At 32.6% G+C, this 18,809-nt stretch overlaps 1 protein-coding gene across 2 annotated transcripts; it reads right to left on the bottom strand.

Moving 5' to 3' along the window:
• Window positions 1–1,027: 1,027 nt before the first annotated feature.
• Smp_079420.1 (putative ank repeat-containing) lies at window positions 1,028–16,973 on the bottom strand (the record flags this gene model as incomplete). 2 transcript variants are annotated; one of them, XM_018793223.1, is made up of 10 exons in its annotated part: window positions 16,906–16,960; window positions 15,969–16,155; window positions 15,693–15,920; window positions 14,607–14,742; window positions 13,023–13,358; window positions 11,668–11,937; window positions 9,220–9,349; window positions 6,480–6,491; window positions 4,211–4,355; window positions 1,209–1,343 (listed from the first exon to the last, which is right to left on the bottom strand). In XM_018793223.1, the coding sequence occupies exons 2-10, from the start codon at window positions 16,131–16,133 to the stop codon at window positions 1,209–1,211; spliced, it is 1,557 nt and encodes a 518-aa protein (XP_018647757.1). In that variant the 5' UTR covers window positions 16,134–16,155; window positions 16,906–16,960. The 2 variants fall into 2 exon arrangements, with proteins under 2 accessions (XP_018647758.1, XP_018647757.1); XM_018793224.1 differs by having other exon boundaries at window positions 1,028–1,343; window positions 15,693–16,155; window positions 16,904–16,973.
• Window positions 16,974–18,809: the final 1,836 nt, after the last annotated feature.

Here is an 18,809-nt window from a genome sequence, read left to right as displayed (position 1 = left end):
ATGCCGGATTAGAGAACGTGAAAATAGTGGAAGTTATGCTTCAAAATAAAATCTCCAATTAAAAGTTGAATATGTAGCCGTTACTTACTAAATGAACAAGAAAATATATCCATTAGGGTCAAATAGTTACTAAATGTTGAAAAAGTAACTGGTATCTCAAACCGTAGTATTTTTTTTCGCTTTTTTACTGTTGTCTTGGTTACTATGTTGGTTTATGTCTATACAGATAATCTAGTTATTTTGAGATTCCCAGTTATTTACCGAATAGAAAATTACTTTTAATTTATTGTTTTACTCAAACCTATATGATAAACATTCTTTATGGATAGGATATTTGTTATATCCCGATGAGAATAATGAACGGTAAATGTTGAAATCTATTTCTGCACTAGTACTATACATATATTTTTATTGTATCATTGTTAAGCGACTAAACTATCCATATTTGTGTTCGTCTTATCATAAGCTTTATTTTGACCTATGAACTATTATCATACGATTTACAATTCTTGAGTTAGTTATCCCCAGTCCATTAATTACTGTTCCCCCTATTCATAGTCACATTTGGCCAAATCTTATACAAATGTTATTTTATATTTCATGGTACGATGTGGTCAGTTTGTTAAGTATATAAACCCAGTATGTTTGAGAATAATGATTTATATTGCAGAAGCTGTTATTGGTGTTCTGGACTTAACTGACTGGGCTAGGCAGAAAGCAGGACTGATAAGTACTCAAGACTACTCATACGGCTTTTGTGTATCATTGGGCGATCAATTAATTCACTCCTCTCTAATTAGCGGTCTCATCACGTTCCTATATAAACAGGGTACGCAATCAATCGATATAACAACTGGTGACGGGGATGGGATTCGAACACACGCGGGGAAACCCCAATGAATCCCATCCCCATTGCCAGTTGTTATATCGTGTCAGAGAGTGAGTGCGTGTGTGCGTTTCAATAGTTGAGATCATGAATCAATTGAATCTAGACCACCATGGAAATATGTTTAAAAAAGAACTAATTATATATTTCAATAGAATTATATTAAAAAAAGATATGATTCTGTAATTGTATTTAAATTAATTCATGATTACCAGTAAAGATACTCAGTTTATAATCTTAATAAATATTTAAGTAATATACACACACAAACAAGAAAAAAACTTGTTACATAATTTATTTTGTTTTAAACTTTTTATGATTATTATTTGTTTTTATATTTTTTTATACATACATTACTATTACTACTTTCAATACTACTTATACTTCCATTAAATTTATTGATTTTTTTGTTATTTTGATAATCGAAATTTTGTTGAACTTTTGATTTATTAGTAAGCTGTAAAAGAAAAAAAAATAAAGAACAATAAAAATGATTATTTAATAAAATTTTTGAAAAATATTCGTGAATGAACAAATTTTTCTTAAATGAAACTATTAATTAAAATGAAATTATTCTGATTTTGATCACCCGGTCTATGGTGATTCCTCTACATCAAAGGATAAGTTACCTGGTTATGCCACTTCTATGTGTATCTATAAATTCAGCTGCTCCTGTAGAGAAAGCTATATTGGGCGCACTACAAGACAACTGAACCAAAGAGTTAGTGAACACCTCCCTTCGTGGTTAGGTAAAGGTATTGTCAAATCAATACGGAGCTCGGTTCTTTCATAATTGATCGAAAGTAGTCATATAGTTGACAGAAATCAGTCATTTAAAGTTATTTATTGTATTCCTACTAGTTTTCCTTATGGGGTTCTTACACATAGCAGAAACTATAGGAATTCGATCCAACAATACAAGCTTTTGTGTTCATAAGAAATTTGTAATACCCTTATCTCTCCCTTGATCTTAATAAATAATTTTATTTTCCATACTCTTTCTTCGTTTATTTTTCTTCACCCCTCCTACCAATTATTTATTTATTTTTCCAAATATTCGTTTCACAGTCCAATTATCTGAACACTTCTTATTACGTAATCTTATAATTTTTATAAATGTTATTTCAGTGTCTATATTTTCTATAATCGTTGACCTATTTCCCATTATGTAACATTGATTCAAGCCTTTATTATTCTTATCACAACTAGTACACCTGTCATCACACTACCAATTTGCACTTTTCACTTATTACTATTTTTAGTTATGTAATCTATTCCACTGTTATCATTAACTCATAAACTGCTTTGATTGGTTTAATAATCTCGTAAATCAGAAGGGGTTTGGTGGAGATTATAGTAATTTTACAGAGTTGAGATCATGAGTCAATTGAAGCTAGACCACCATCGAAAACCTGGAAACACTGGATGGCCGTTTCGTCCTATTATGGGACTCCTCAGCAGCGCGCATCCACGATCCCGCACTCGCGAGATTCAAACCCAGGACCTACCAGTCTCGCGCCAGAGCACTTAACCGATAAACCACTGAGCCGGTATCCAACGGTGTTAATATATATATATATATATATATATATATATATAGATAGATAGATAGATAGATAGATAGAGAGACTATTTCAGTTTGTTTACTAACATATAAGCATACCGTGTCTGTACATTTTGCAGCCTTTTTCGATTTCTTTAGTCAAAAGAATATTGCTCTACCCGGACGAGAATAAACGAATGGTAACTGCTAGTAATTATTTATGGACTAATACGCATGTTTTTATTGTACAATTGTTAAATAACTAAACTATGTATATTCATATTCCTCTTATTATAAGCTTTATTTTGACCCATAGACTATTATATTATACGATTTACTATTGTATAGATACTCCCACCTTGTTAGTAAGAGTTCTCAAAATCACAGCCACTTTGGGCTTGATCTTGTACAAACGTTATTTTTTATTTTATGGTGTGATGTGGCCTGATTTTATTTGTATGTAAGCCGTCCAGTGCTTCCAGGTTTTCGATGGCGGTCTAGCTCCAATTGACCGATGATTTCAACTATGAAAATACTAAATTCTCCACAAAACTCCCTCTGATCTAAACCAAATATGTTTGAAATATATGATTCGTATCATGAAGGCTGAGAGTAACTTTCTGAACTTAACAGGAAGGGCTAGGTAGAAAAATGAGCAATCGGAACTCTGAGCTGAATCATTAGTTTGGTCGTATAAGTCAGCGTATCTAAATTGGCAATCGCATTTCGCGATAATCGCATAAGTTAAGGATATAACAAATAGATTCAAACAAACTAATATCCACTGAAGTCTTATTTCTTTTTGATAAAAAAAGAGATCGGAACAATTGTACTTTGAAAGTTTATCATTCGTATTCGTTTTGATCCAGGTTCAGCTTGTATTTACTTTATCAATTATCTAATATTGTGATTTCTTTATGATCATAAATATAACTGTTTATTTATTCATTTGTTAATTCTTTTAACAATGATCTGTTTGTGTATATTTTCCTAATACTTTCTCTAAATGACTATAATTATTTCGTATATATATACCTTTTGTCATGAGGTTTAGGTTGATTCGTTAACTACAGTTACAAGATTTACTATTCCTAATTTGTTGTAAGTTTATTATTCCCAGTCTCCCCTATTCATAGCCACTTTTTGCTTGGTCATGTATAATTGTTAATTTTCATTTTATGATGTGATGCATGTTTATAAAGTACATCTGCTCGAAATATAATATTCACTGAGGCTCGTTACTGACTTCTGGACTCAAGGGAACGGTAGAGAGAGAATTTACGGAGTCGTGGACTTAGCAATCGATTCAAGGTAATTTATTTCTAGTTGGAGGTGTAAATAGTCAACTCAGAAATACTAAGTTATGTCAATCAGGATATTGAGTAGTGGTTTTATCATGTATTATTAGTCATACACGTTTCAGAAACAGATAAAATAACACAGTTGCTTTTTTCTTAATTAAGAATTCACGTAAAATATGGAAATTACTCGAACATCTTATCTGTAGGTGAATAAATTGAATACTTTAAGCGATTCAAATCATTAGTTGAACAGGATTGCTAATACACTTCATATTGAATCGTAGATCGTAATTTGAAATGAGATTTAGAGAATTTATGAGATAAATAAAAATCATATACTTTTTGAGATTATCTTAGATGAGAAGACTTCAGAATTACTTTATTCACATTAATGATATACTGATAGAAAACAAAATATTGTGGTATGTTACTTCATATTAATTATCGCACAGGAAATAATTTTAAATATTATCAACTCACGTAATTGTCAGAGGAACCGGAATGACTTTCATTTAGCTTCATGGTTAATGTAGCAACTTCGCGTCTTGACTCATCTAAACGTGACTCCAGTTTTTCACGGTAGATACGTTCACATTCCAATGTTGCTTTCAATTCTTCAATCTGTCTAAAAACAATCATGTGTAAATGGAGTTACGATTAATTATATCAGTCGGTTAAATAGCTTTTAGCTAGGAGAACACATTTTATGTTTAAGCTCTATGAATTTTTAGAAAGAAATGTTTTCATAACTTTATTGGTAAAGTTAACTTTGGAAATCTACTGTCACCGTTATACTACTACCATACAAACTGTTTGGGCTACTAGTTCAATGAATTGCATTACACTCAGATAAATGGGTAAATAAATGTGTAACATAATTGGTGAAATAAAGACACCTTAGATTTTATCATGAGGCTTTAGAGTTAGAACAGTAAAAAAGGAGAAAGATCAACAAAGTCAAGTATAGAGATTCCATTTTCACGTTTTAAAAAAGTGGTTTTTAGAATGTTCATTTATGATACATGCTTCTTCAGTATAAGCTTTTTAATTGCAAATATATATGCTTTTATACAGCGGTGCATGTTTATTTTCAGTGAAATCCATTTCCTGACATGATTGCCAACACTTAAGATTCCAGTCAAATTTAGAGTCTGTTTCTAAAATTGTCCGTGTGAAAAATTGTATGATAATGTACATACATCAAAATATTACCGCCACTTTAAAAATTTAAAAAAGAATTCTCGGGTTAAAGGGCAGTTTTTCTAAATCCGGGCTTTATAAAATATGTTTTTTACTCCTAATCTCCTAAACATTATATGTTATAAATTGAATAGAACTTAATTCTATCAAACAGGTTGCACACGATTTATACATAAGATTTATAATAAAACGCTTTGATAAGAAAACTCTAAATACTTATCGGTCAGTTGTCAATTGTTAAACCTTAAGTCAGCTATCTTATGATCACTTCATATATACCTAATTTACGAACTAGGTCATGGAGAACTCTTCTTAAACAATGATACTATTCGAGTTTCCCAATTCTCGACATAGTCTCACTTAGATAAAGATAGTGAAAAGATTCAAAATACACTAAAATTCCCAAATGAAAATTCAAAAAATTTAGTCATGTATTTGATGTCTTACAAAATTGAATTATATCAATATCTGGTTAAACAGAAGAAAAGAAGATGACCGGGTTTATCAATCATTTAACTCATTCTGAAGTTTACGTCAACATTTATACTTTTTTTACCAAAAAGTCTCAATATGGACACAAAAGATGTTTGAAACTTAATGATTCATTTCTTTTGTGACACTGAGGAAACATCTAAATCCATATAACGGGAAGTGAATTTTTTTGCGTAGCAGATGCATATCATTAAATAAGCATATTCGCACAATTTTGGAGACCATAAAGAGGCTTGGATTATTCAATAATATATTTTTCTTAGCTACTATCTTTTAGAACCGCCAATGGAGCAACATTGTCATTTTAAACATCAAGAGTTGGTCCATAATCCAAAAGCTGAACTGAAATCATATTAAAAGTTAAGGATTTCTAGAAGAGTAAGCGACAGTATTCTACGAAATATCCCACTTTCAATCTGAGACATGTAGGAATATGTAAGGTAGTCGTTTGACGCAAATGGAATATGCATAATAGACCAGTAAATATATTGGAAGAAATGAGTCAAAACCGAATATATTAACGCCCTACATTCGTGAACACTATGAATGTCTCAGGTACTCCTAACTTAATTCCACATTTAGAAGTGTAAGTATTCCTAATATTTGAATCTATAAAAGCACAAATTAAGAAGAACTATCCTCCTCTAAGATTCGGAGATAGGTAGCTTCTTCTCATTGTTTACAAGCAGTTGGAAGCACTGGCTGAGAAATCCTCCACAAGTAGTTTTCAAACAATACTACTTGTTATAGAAATTACCGAACGGATATAAAAAAAAGGCATAGTAAAAAAAAATTAGCTTCAAGCATAAAGTATATAGGAAGTTTCGTCTAAATTAGAGCGAATAATTTTACAGTATTTGAGCGCCGAGTTGATGTAAGACATTAAATAGGAAGAAGAATATATTTGTAAAATCTCAGCGAATGAATTCGAAGTAAATCCAACGTTTCGCCTGGCAACCTGATCCAAGCTTTTTCAAGGAATTAAGATAATTCCTATTTAATGTCTTTAAACATTAAGTTTTATATAAACTTATAAGGAATAAATATAGAGACTTACTTTTCGTAATTTCTTCATAAAATTTCATTTTATTCCAACAATAAATTTAAAAACAAAAACAAAAGGCTTTATAGATTGATAAATAATAATGTGACTTTTGTTATAATATATTCAGGGAATAAAGTAAATCAGATTCTTATATGTAACTCATTTAACTTAGTTTGGGTGTTGTATTTATTGATACTATCCATCTGCTCAAACTAACATGCGCGATGTTTGGTTCTCAAAATGACCGATTGATTTTTAAGCCACTCCCTTAGTTCATATAAATCTAAGGTATTTTTTAGAAGCAATAACAAAACTTATTGAAGTTTTGTAGTTTTAGGAAATTTATTGGTTTTTCAAGGCATTTTATTAGTTTTCCGATTTTAATATTGTAGAAAGATCGTTAAATATCCTTATTTACGACAGTACAAGTATACACACGCTGAAAGTTTTCTCCTGAATTTTCTCATAGTTACAATTAGTTCTACAGATAATTCATTGCCTACAAAATCTTTATCATCGAATCCCTTTATAAGTTCGAGAGATTAAGTTACAAAACAGCAATATGAGTACGTCTTGTATTAGAATCATTATTAATTTTAACATTCCTATTTCTCTGCGAATTTGCTATAGATAATATGTATTGTAACAGAAACTGGTTGATTAATGTGTTGTATAAAATCTATGTGTAAAAACGTGAGTACTTTATACTTTCTTTTAACATCGTCACTTTAATTAAGTGACGACAAAAAAATTTTCTGACAGTTTTAAATGATGTGAGCAGTTTTATGAAAATCTTTAATTTTTCACTTAATGGGGTAAAAAAGTTTACGTCATTCATTTTCTAGTTTCGCTCAGAAACTTGAAAGTAGTTTTCTTAATTCTGATTACCTCTTCCCCACAGAGTGGGTTATAATCTATGAGTTATAGGCTAAGAATCGAGTGTTTTCATTACTGTCGTTAATTCACAATATTTATTTATTTATTTAAACACATAAATATTGGTACAAGGAAGCACCAGATATATATGCGTCTCACAAATCTCATTTGATTTATGTGAGGACTGTGATACTGCCCAGGTGCCCAAACCGAAGCAGGTGGTTTTCTTAGGGGACCACACCCGGAGCTTTTGACCTAAAGGTCTGATCCATAAGGCAGTGGAGCATCGTGAGGAGATGCAGTCCCATGGTAGCCGGTGACCAACGATTGGTTCATACGTCATTTTTTCCTGCAGGATACTGCAGCCCCTGTGCACCACTGGTTTGGAATCGGGGTTTTCCAACTCCCCTAGGTGGACCCTCCGTGTCCACCAACCCGGTTAAAGCGCCGGACATTCGCTTTTCGTCCTCTCAATTTCGTAAACAACAGTGATGCCACGAGAAGGCAGTGAGTAGGACTTTCCTGACAGAGGCTATATACGTGTGGCCATGTGAGAGCATTTCGAGAGGGAGAGCGGACTCTCCCCACTCTCGACCGTGCCAGGGCATTTGTTTGCTATTTACAATAGATTGTGTTTCTTTGATCTTATTATATTTCTAAATAATAATTTATTAACATAATCACTCTGAATGAATTGATGTTCATAAGAAAACTGGAGAAGAATATCAACACTAGAGGACAAATATTTTACAGTAGCATATATCTATATTTTAAATATAAATCGAAAAATCTTCATTGTATAATTTGCTAATCTTGTATTAACTAAAAATAAAACGCGTCGTCTTATCTGCTTATCCAGTAAATCAATGTATTAAATAGAATTGAAGTCGATAGTTGTACCACCAAGGATATTGATTCTATCATTTGCTATATAAGTTGATAAGAAGCATTAGTATAAATAAACTGTTAACTACTGGTCTTTGAAAAAAAATTTCCTATATATACTAGGCTGACGAAGTCATAAATATCAACCGAATAAATGTTGTATAGCCAGTATGGTTCCATATTGAAATTTAGTAAATGCCGAAGGATGAAACATTTATGAATCTGTCAAGTAGATTAAATAATGTACGACAATTTTCAATAGACAAACAGTCCAATATGGTGTGTTTATTATGAACTGAACAAATCGACCCCAGGCTAAAATTGAAGTTTTCCTATTAGGCAGTCAAAAAATGAAGTACAAGACTAGGGATACTATTAATTTAGAACATGTCAGTTAAACTAATTAAAATTGTGTCTAATTAACTATTAAACCATAATTTAAAAAAAATTATGACATCTCAGTACTATGATATCAGAAAATCCTTACAGTTCGTGACACTTAAAGTAAATTTTTATGGAGAATAATACTCATCTTCATGGTATTAAACAGAAACTGAATTATGACCACCGCTATTCAATCAAGAATACTACTTGTTTTAAATTCCTACGATAGTTTTTTGTCTATTGAAGGGTATAGATGATGACATGATATAAATTGAGGTGAAACTTTACATCTTATTTAATAGTAATGTACATTCATATTGTTTCCCCTATTATTTTTGATTGAATGGGCAAAAATATAAAAATCAATGGTAAGTTCTTCCCTTATTTTCTATATCATTCATGTAGCAGTTATTCTTTTAGCTAGAAACCTAGTTAATGGGTTAATCATTGCATAACTTTACAGTATTTTATTTATTTCTAATGCTCTGATATCTGACGGTCGATACAACTTTTTTTTAATGATCTATGAGATGTATCTTGTATCTCTCAATTGACTTTGATCATATTCAACACGTATATCAAATATACTTTTGAAAAAAATACATACCGGCCAAGTTCATTCAAGGCATCGATTCTTTGTCTTTCTTCTTTATCTATTGGACCATCCAGTTGCTTATAATCTGATTTAGCCAATTCTAACAAACGTTCCAATTTTTCAATTCTAATTTTAGCTCTACCTTTAATAATAAATAAAATGATATTTGTAACATTTATCGTTTTTTAAGTGTTCGTACATTAAAAGGGTTGTATAGTGGCTCAAAAATAATTACATACCAATGGTAAAAAGATCACATAAGTACTTGAATATAATTACTATTACAAATTGCATCTGCCTATCGAATTATCACTATAGTGACTTACCAAATAATTATGGATCCATGAAACTTGTAGTTAATGATAAACTATTAAACTTTATAACCTTATTACTGTAAACACGTTAATTATCCGATAAAAAAGATTCTATTGGGGGTACCGCTATTACACTGACTTTTGTATTGGTTGTTTGAATCTTCCCACTGACATTTAGGACTGCAATTGATCAAACTACTATTGGTATATGTTTGAAGCGAAAAGTACTGGGTTCTAGTTCCGAATTGAACATCAACTCCGGGATGCAGGTACATCCGGCTGACGAGCCCACATGGGGCGAAACCTGTATCCTGAATTTCACTGCTAGCCACCACCCATCTCTGCTTACCACTATTACAGTTATTTTATGCACACTGTGTATATACATGCTTCATTTAAAATAAAAGTTATAACAGTAAATATTTCAATAATTTTTTTTCATTGAGATCATGAATTGATCAACGTTAGACCACCATTGAAAACCTGGAGGCACTGAACAGCCGTCTTATCCTAGTATGGGGCTCCTCAGCAGTGAGCATACTGATAATTTCAACAGTTGAAAATTAAATAACTCTTTCTTGAAAATCAGAAACTAAATATGATTCTAGAATATAGTAAGTATCAAGTCAATCAACTCAACTAATAGTTAAACTTCTAACTTTTAAGATTGGAAGAAATAAATTAATACACTGAACGATATTCCTAACCAGGTTTACCGCCCATATATCTTTGTCGAAATCAATCCAATAACTTATTTTTGCGTACGATTTGTGTATTCGGCTTTAAGCATAATGCTAAGCGTGTGCTTTTAATTTTCATAATCTTGCATATCTGGTTGGACCAAGAGTTACGAAGCACACAATTTTTATTTTCCTGGTATTCAGAAGAACACTTACGAAAAATTTTATCAATATTATAGTAATATATGATGAACAAATGAGTCAATTTTCGTCCTAATCTTTATGACATTGTTAGCCTGTATTAGATTTGTCATACTTCCCTTATACTCTTGAAAACAGAATCCCGTTCTATTCAAAATCAATTATTACATAAGAATTCGATTTCAGACAAACTTTCAAGTAACCTTAATCAGTTAACTCATTTCATACAATTATGTGCCTTGAATAGATACGACAATTGAAGTCGAATAATATGTGTTGACTTTATTTTGGGGTTTTTACGTTGAGTGCCTGGAAACTTTAAAACAAATTTAACATCAAGACTACTTACACAATTTAACTAAATTTACAAACGACACTAACTGAAAAGAAAACAACATGATGCATAATCAGAACTAGTAGAAATAAATGAATAGACGATGATGAGTTATGCAGTTGTAAAATTATACACGTACAAGTCATAATTATTCCATGGCCCTAACACTTAATTTTCATAAACGGTAGTTTCATTGGTAATATAACCTTCTATTATTTTCAATCTCCTTTATTTCAATTGTTCATTATTTTCATCTTCACATTTTTAATTTATGTTTTCGTCCTTATCATACTCGTTAAGTGGACAATTATCTTCTACACATTTGATTTCAGTTCATTATTTTTAACATTTCGATCGTTATGGAACTTCCCTTAACATATGATGCGATATAATTGTCCTCCTATTTCTCAGTAGACTATTTTATTTGTAAAGCAATTATAAATAGAATTGTACAGCTTCAGTAAATGACATTGTCAAAAAGAAAATTTTCTTCGCTGAACTATCTTTGATTTTTTATTTTCTCTTTCGTCAGACGTGGATCAATAAATTAGTTTTTTAATGACGCTATGGGTTACTTTCGTTATATTTAAGTCCTTTAGAAGCTGTAGCATACATGTTAAACTGTACTGAATATATGTGCTTAGATACATCCACTAGACAGAACTGTCAGGAAGAAAGGTCAATACGTAAAATCTCTACATTCAAGTGACCAAATTTCTCTCACCAAACAAAATTAAGGATTTATTTTCCTATCTACCTAGAAAATACAGTCGGATGGATGGTTTTCAGGATATTCTTTTTCCGGTCACTAGAACATAAGATATCAAAGAGTTTCAACTTGCAGCACTTTTTAACCTGAAAATCAACATTGTTGTCAAGTTTCAAAAATTTTAAAGATTTAATAGTTATAAATTATAATGGTATCCATTACCGATTGCGCCATTTTTATCCACTATGAGCTGATGCATTTTTTCGCCTTCAGTATAACCAAGCGGAATATCAGATGGTAAATCTATAATATCTGAAATTTCATCATTCTCACATTCTTCATCAGATTTAGATGATAAAAGTTTTAGCGCTCCTAACTGACCATATCTTCTAGCTACATCGGCTGGTGATTCACCCAGTTCATTTCTTAACTTTGGATCAGCACCGTTTTCTCGAAGCCATTGAATTATCTTAAGGTGTCCTTGACCAGCAGCTGAGCAATTTAAACAAATAGAGATATTTATTTACACATCACGATGTTTGAAGTTAACACTCACAATATATATCATCAACATACAAATCTAACGAGGTAAACTCATTATCTGAATTGTGATAGACTGTAATAGATATATTGAGAGACCCAGCATTTTTGGGGTGTTATTCAAGTCACTTTTTACGGCATTTCATTTCATTATTCGTTTAGAATTAAACGTCAATAGTATGAGAAAGTTATTGGGAATTCTTTTTTATTGTATATTTTTTCAACACATCTAAGAAAATTGTATTATGTTAATCCAAGATAATTTCATATCATTGCAGTTCAGTTTAATAATTATTGACAATAGTGTCTTGTAGCGAATCATTAATGAGAGGTCTAACAATAAATAGTATTCCAATAAATTTAACAAACATTCTAAAAGCCAGAGAAAATTATTACATAATTAGATATTTTTTTGGATATTTAGGGGATTTCGCGCCTTTTGTGATTTCATTTATTTACATTATAATATGAAGATTCATTTAACACAAGAATGAAATCTCATAAAAAACAATTATTGTAAGTTACTGTTATATCGATTGAATGCCACTTTGAATAAGTACTATTTTGGAAGAAGATGCAAAGCCATCCCTGACTTTATAATGAACATTGAAATGTATAAAAAGAGGTTAATATGGCAGTGCCAGAAAGAACAAGATATATCCATCATTTATTTTTAAAATGTGCCTGTTAGTGAATAACAATTATTGTGTAGAGTTAACATTAGATGTCATTCATTAACAGTTGAATAATTGTTCTGCAAAACGTAGTAGCACTTTTGAGATAATCACTGAGAAACCATTATATGGCTGATATTAACAAGGTGGTAATTTAACGTTTACAGTTATAGGTTGTTATGTAGAAGAATTCCCGGTGGTGTAAGCATTAATAGTAAATAAGCAAATAACTCTCAGTATAAGTAAGATATTCTAACACTAAAATGTTCAGTTTGCATCAAACACTTTAGAGATCGTTAGAGAAATATGTACAACTAAATGTTCATAAGGTGATTAGCTATTCCGTTAAACAATATGATTTACCTTTGTGTAATGGTGTTGCACCCTGTTCATCTCTTTCATCTATCTTTACAGTCCCTGATTCTATTAAAACACGTAGTTGGATTAAGTTTCCAGAATAAGCAGCTGAATGTGCTGGAAACGCCAATATCTCTGAGTATTCTGATCCTCTATGGAATGTCTGTTCTGTTTTGATTTTATTTATATACGACTCAACATCGTTTTTCAAAAACCGTTTGGCTAGAGCTTCAGCAGTTTCTCCATGATCATTGGGAGTGTCAAGTACATACAATGGAGTTTGGACTTGACTCATTAGGTACTTTAACACAGGTAAATGACCTTCCATTGCTGCTAGATGAGCTAAAATTCACACAAAAAACACCTAATTATCTGTGTATTTTGAAAAATCAGTAAATAGAATAAACTGTAACTAGTTATAAAGATTAATTTTGATATTAGTTTCGATGCGATAATTTCCTACATTATGAGTGTAAATTTGAACTAAACATTGTTGTAGATAATTCTCAAAAATAATAATTTCCGAAAAGTATATAAAAATAAGAGGTCATACTAATGGATAAGACACAACCTGCAAGATATATGACGATTTGTCCGTCGAATTTACCTAAATTCCAAGTATTCAAAATATCAAATTTTGTTGATGTAATGAACATCGTTTTGTGTAGTGTAAATAAATAGACCAATAACAACCTTTTTGTCAAAAACTACGAAGACGAGTGAAGGATGTAACATTATTTTCGTGAAGACAAAAATGTGACTGAGCACCTGTTACAATGTATATCTTGTTCCGCCTTTTTATGTAGTAAACTTTTACTGAAATTAATATGAACTATTTATTAAACAACCTCAAATTCGACATTTTATTAAAGTTTGATTACTGCTTCACATGAGAGCTCTGCAAGTGATATTTGTGTCAAAAGGTGAAATAAACTGAGACAAAAAACAGTAATTCAATCCAAGAAGATTATTCAACCACAAATAAAGGTATATTTATTAATCGACTGATCATTACAAACAACAAAAACAGTTTGCCAAATCTATTCTTTGCTGAAACGTACATAACGGCAAATCCTCCAAAGTAGCCTATTCACAAAAAGCTTTTTTCACGAATAGAAAAGTTCTACAAACGAGTATTCTGAACATCACATTATCCGGTGTATTTATGACCCCACCTGATCGGTTTACACAATAAAGACACTTGCAAAACCACTGGTTTAATGAGGGTCGTTTAAAAAACAATATGTTGTCCAGAGTAGATACGGGCTTTTAACGAAGATGTTACGGGATCAGTACTACAGATCACGGATTGGATGCACTTATAAAAGTTGTGCCATTGGTGAATTAGACGAAATAAGATTTTTCATCCCATATGATAGCATACATAAATACTATTTGGTAATTGTGAACTAGTGCAAAACAGTATCGTATGGTTTTCACTTGGTGAAACTGTCTTTAAAATAGCCAAATCTCCGCAAAATTACTGGTTGTGTGCGATCTTAATCTTGATGCTCAATAATTAAAAAACCCTTCTAAATCCAAAGCTAAGATTTTAATTACTTTTGTCTTAGTTATATAAACTAAATTTACCAGCATTGTTTCCAGCTTTATCCGTATCCTCTATTCGTAGATCCCACCTTAGTAACACTTGAACACATCCCAGTCGTCCGTGAAACGCAGCTGCATGTAACATTGTCCATCCACTAACATCCACCGTTTCAAGATCCTGAATATGAATAAACGAGGGGTTAAATGGTTTGATACGTCTTGCAGTTTTCATAGGTTTATGTAAGCTTTGTACGATGTCTGCTGAAGTATCCTGAAAACAATGTTGTTCTCTGAACGTATTCTTCCAATAAACAATTCTTTCATTTTACCGATCAATCCCCAGCTGGCGTCGGTATACGTTGGAGCACAAAGAAGAATCAACAATTTTTTATCTGCCTAAACTTATGCAAACTTCACAAAATATAAGTGTCCTCAAACTGTAAAAAAAGCTAGCACATAAATAATCACCATTGTCACGTACAATGAACATTCAAACTTTATTCATTATCCCGAATACAAATGATCATCATCTTAACCAAATACATTTTGATAACGTGAGTGAGTCTTTTGAGATTTCTGTGGTTCTTTACGAAAATAACGAGAGCCCCTGACGCAATACAAAATCTGCAATGATATATATGCATGAATATACATATTCAAACTTTCCGCTAAAATCCTGATCTATGAATTTGTCGTGGATGTGATGTTTGTACTTACTGATAGTCTTCATATGTTATTACTACGCTCTTTCAAACTAAATGCAATCCATTAAGATTTGTTTTTGACTTTTTCTCGTTTTCGTTGGTTGACTTGCTTCTGACCTCTAATAAATTCAAGTCAGATTCAGAAAACTTTTGCTTTACCATCTCCAAGTAATACTAGGAGGTGTACTGGTTTGTGACATTGCAAGCATTATAAAGTGCATTGAATAATTAAGTTTCATTTTTAGTCATCAGTGACATATCTTAGTATCATGCAATAGAAAGGAATTCAAGATATGAGGTCCTGGAAATAACATGTCGAGAAAGTGAAGGACAAAGAAGCCTACTTATTTGCGAGAGTAAACTTTGAGGTGGCTATTAAAACAAATTATTAAGTGGTAGCGGATAAAAACAAAGTTGAACTTACAGCACCAGCACGTAGGAGAGTTAAAAGACTGCTGGAATTTCCATGTATCGAAGCCAGATGGCCAGGAGTTTGACCGTATTTGTCTTTAACGGAGACACTTACACCTCTGTCAACCAGTGACTGTATACATTTCTCATAGCCTCGGATGGCAGCTATATGAACGGGCGTCCAACCATTTTTGGTCACCAATAAAGGATCAGCATTCTTCCACAGTAGATATTGTAGAATCTTAGTGCAGAAATCAGATGCTTACTCAAAAACCACATCGTTTGTTACCTCTATCGCACCTACGTTAGCAGCCCAGTGCAAAGGTGTAAAGGAATGCTTATCTACTTCATTTACACTGGCTCCACATGAAATCATTTCCTTGAGAGCCGCGAAATCACCTCGTTTCACTGCAGTATGGATTGTTACCTGTTCATCCATGCTTGCAGAGGTCATGTTCTAGATATTTTATAAAGGTCTATAAAAGAAAAAGTGATATATTCTTAAGAGTATCTTACAAAACAGAAAAAATTAATTTTTTCAAAGATTTCCTACCAAATAAGGATGATAGGTTTATCAAAAACAGAATAAAATATCTTTCTGTAGCGCCACTGAAGGAACTTGAAATAACGTCATAAGAAACACTAATCTAACATTAAAGACACGTTTATCTCTGAGAATCAAAATCTATGTAATTTACCCGTAGGTCATTTCTCATTTTGAGTATCGTAAGTCATGGAAAAACTTTTACTAATAGTTTTCTGTTTCTCCAGCGAACAGAATTTTCAGTTTCAAAGATTCTGCACCAGCTGAGACTTCTGTGTTGCTGATATTTTCCATCATTGCCAGGTTAAATACTAGGTGCTCTATATACAATAATGTTTAGAACTATCTCATTCACTATATTTCACGAGGATAAAAGAGTAATGTGGTTGTCTCCAATGAGGAGACGACCTACATTTGAGTATTTTATATGTCTCAATACAAAATATAACATTACGATTTCGTGAAAAAAATAAATAGACAAGGTTACTGCTTCATCCTAAATTTCTTGCTTCACTGCAAAACTCACGGACAAAATTGGTATAAATAGCATGATTCACGGAATGAACTTTCTAACTTATGCAAATCAATCGTATTTATTTAAGTTTTATTTAAAATTTGGTAGCTTTCTTTAACAGTTTATCATACATCGATAGGAAAAAGGTGAATGAAAATACTCTCACACAACTCAAGAGATTGGCAACCTGTCCCCATTCTTTAAATTCCGAGGGGCTTTAAGCACACGTAAACTTTGACCCTCTGCTATGGACTAACAAAATCATTGAAAGATTACTTTCAACAGCGTTATATGTAATATCTTTGCGACAAAGTATAACAGTATTAGTATTGAAAACGTCATGTGAAGTGTTATGTCTTTAACACGCACGCAATCTAATGAGGACTGTGGTATTTTTCCTCGCTGAGTTCACATTATTAATTCAGTTGTTGATTACGCATTGAGACTGCTGTTTCCACCTTAATTGAGTTTACTTCAGTTAATGTAATCTCCAAGAGTGTTTTTTCTTTTCTAAATTAAAGTATCATCTGTACTTTTTGAGTACACTGGTTTCTTTTGTATTTGTCTGTTCTTTTAGACCTAACAATTTACAGTTGTCCACCTTTTCCGATCATCAAATCTTTTTCTCCGGATATTTTCTGTTTCTAGTTTTTTAAAACCACTGGTTCATGACTGAACAATGCAGAAAAAGCAATTGCCGACGCCCTAGCTGTCCATACACTGTGGAAAGTGCCATTCAGTGCGATGTGTGCAAAGGATGGTACCATGATGTTTGCATGAATATAACGTCCGCGGCTTTCAAACGGTTTATTAAAATAGATGCGTGTGTTTGGTTCAGTAATGCTGCTCGGACGCAAACAGCTTGCTATCCAATGCCATTGCAGTGGTGAACGCCGCTCAAAGGAGTATTAGCATACGTAATCGTGACAAATGAAATGGCACTCGCTCGGCCGATAGACAAACTGACATGAAATTACCTCAAATAAACTCAGATTCGATCGACTCACATGGGCCAACGGAGGAAGGACCTCCTTTAAAGCGGTTTGTTAGAATAAAAGCCCAGGAAAAGAAGTTTTTCCCGTCCCTCGCCCTCCAAACGACAGCGAGCAGGGAACCCCTAAAAAATCTATTCGCAAGGCTAGGTCTATTTCTAGCAGGAAAAACGACAACTTGATCACCCATGTCATCGACAACCACCGAAGATCCTACAGCTTGTGTAGCTAGATTGTGCTTGCTACTCCAATGAGGGTTGATGAATGGGTACAAACCAAGGTTAAGAAACGACTTAATGTTGCCAAAGAAAAGTCAGTTCCCCGAACAATAGCTGTGAAATGCAAGACTTATCATAGTGACAGGTCGAATGTCTTACGTACAGTCAAGAAAACCTACGGTAGGCTGGAAATTCCGAGGACAGAATTGTCGGAACATTCTTTCGAACAGAAACTGGTTGATTTGGTTATCACATGTGCTCTAGTGAAACGTGTGAAGGAAGCAACTAGGTAACACTCGGACTCCATATCATCCCTTCTAGATCCCATATTGGCCCATTATGAGGATGACGTCACAAACATCCATTATATCCAATCCCTAGGTAAAAGCAACCATGTAGTTCTAATCTTTGATTTCCATATAGTTGCCAGAAACGAGCATATGTCAGTTCAACCCAGACCTAACGTAAGGTGGGCAAATGTACAAGGTATCATACACTTAGCGTCCGCAGTAGATTGGTCACTAGAGTCAGAGTCTCCAATTTCAAGGGATTGAGACGCATTCAGAAATTTGTACATAAAAGTCACTGCACCACACATTACTTAGACTACATCAAGGGGTCCAAGAAACTCCTCACCGTGGTTCAATAAAAACTGTTTTTCACCCTTCTCCGCAAGAGAAGAATGTGGGAGAGATTTAAGTCACTGGGTACTGATGAGACAAAATCATAATATCGAGAGGCTCGAATTACTTGTGCCCCGATGTTCCTCAAGTCTAGAATGTTGCACGAGTCAAAACTTATAGATTAATCTATAGAATACCGTAAACGTTTATGTTTGTAAATAAACCAAGGGATAAAGAGA

Source organism: Schistosoma mansoni, chromosome 1 (assembly GCF_000237925.1).
Source record: "Schistosoma mansoni strain Puerto Rico chromosome 1, complete genome".
Taxonomy (NCBI): Eukaryota; Metazoa; Platyhelminthes; class Trematoda; order Strigeidida; family Schistosomatidae; genus Schistosoma; species Schistosoma mansoni.
Note: the sequence above shows the minus strand (reverse complement) of the source record. Positions and strands in the feature narration are given on the sequence as shown.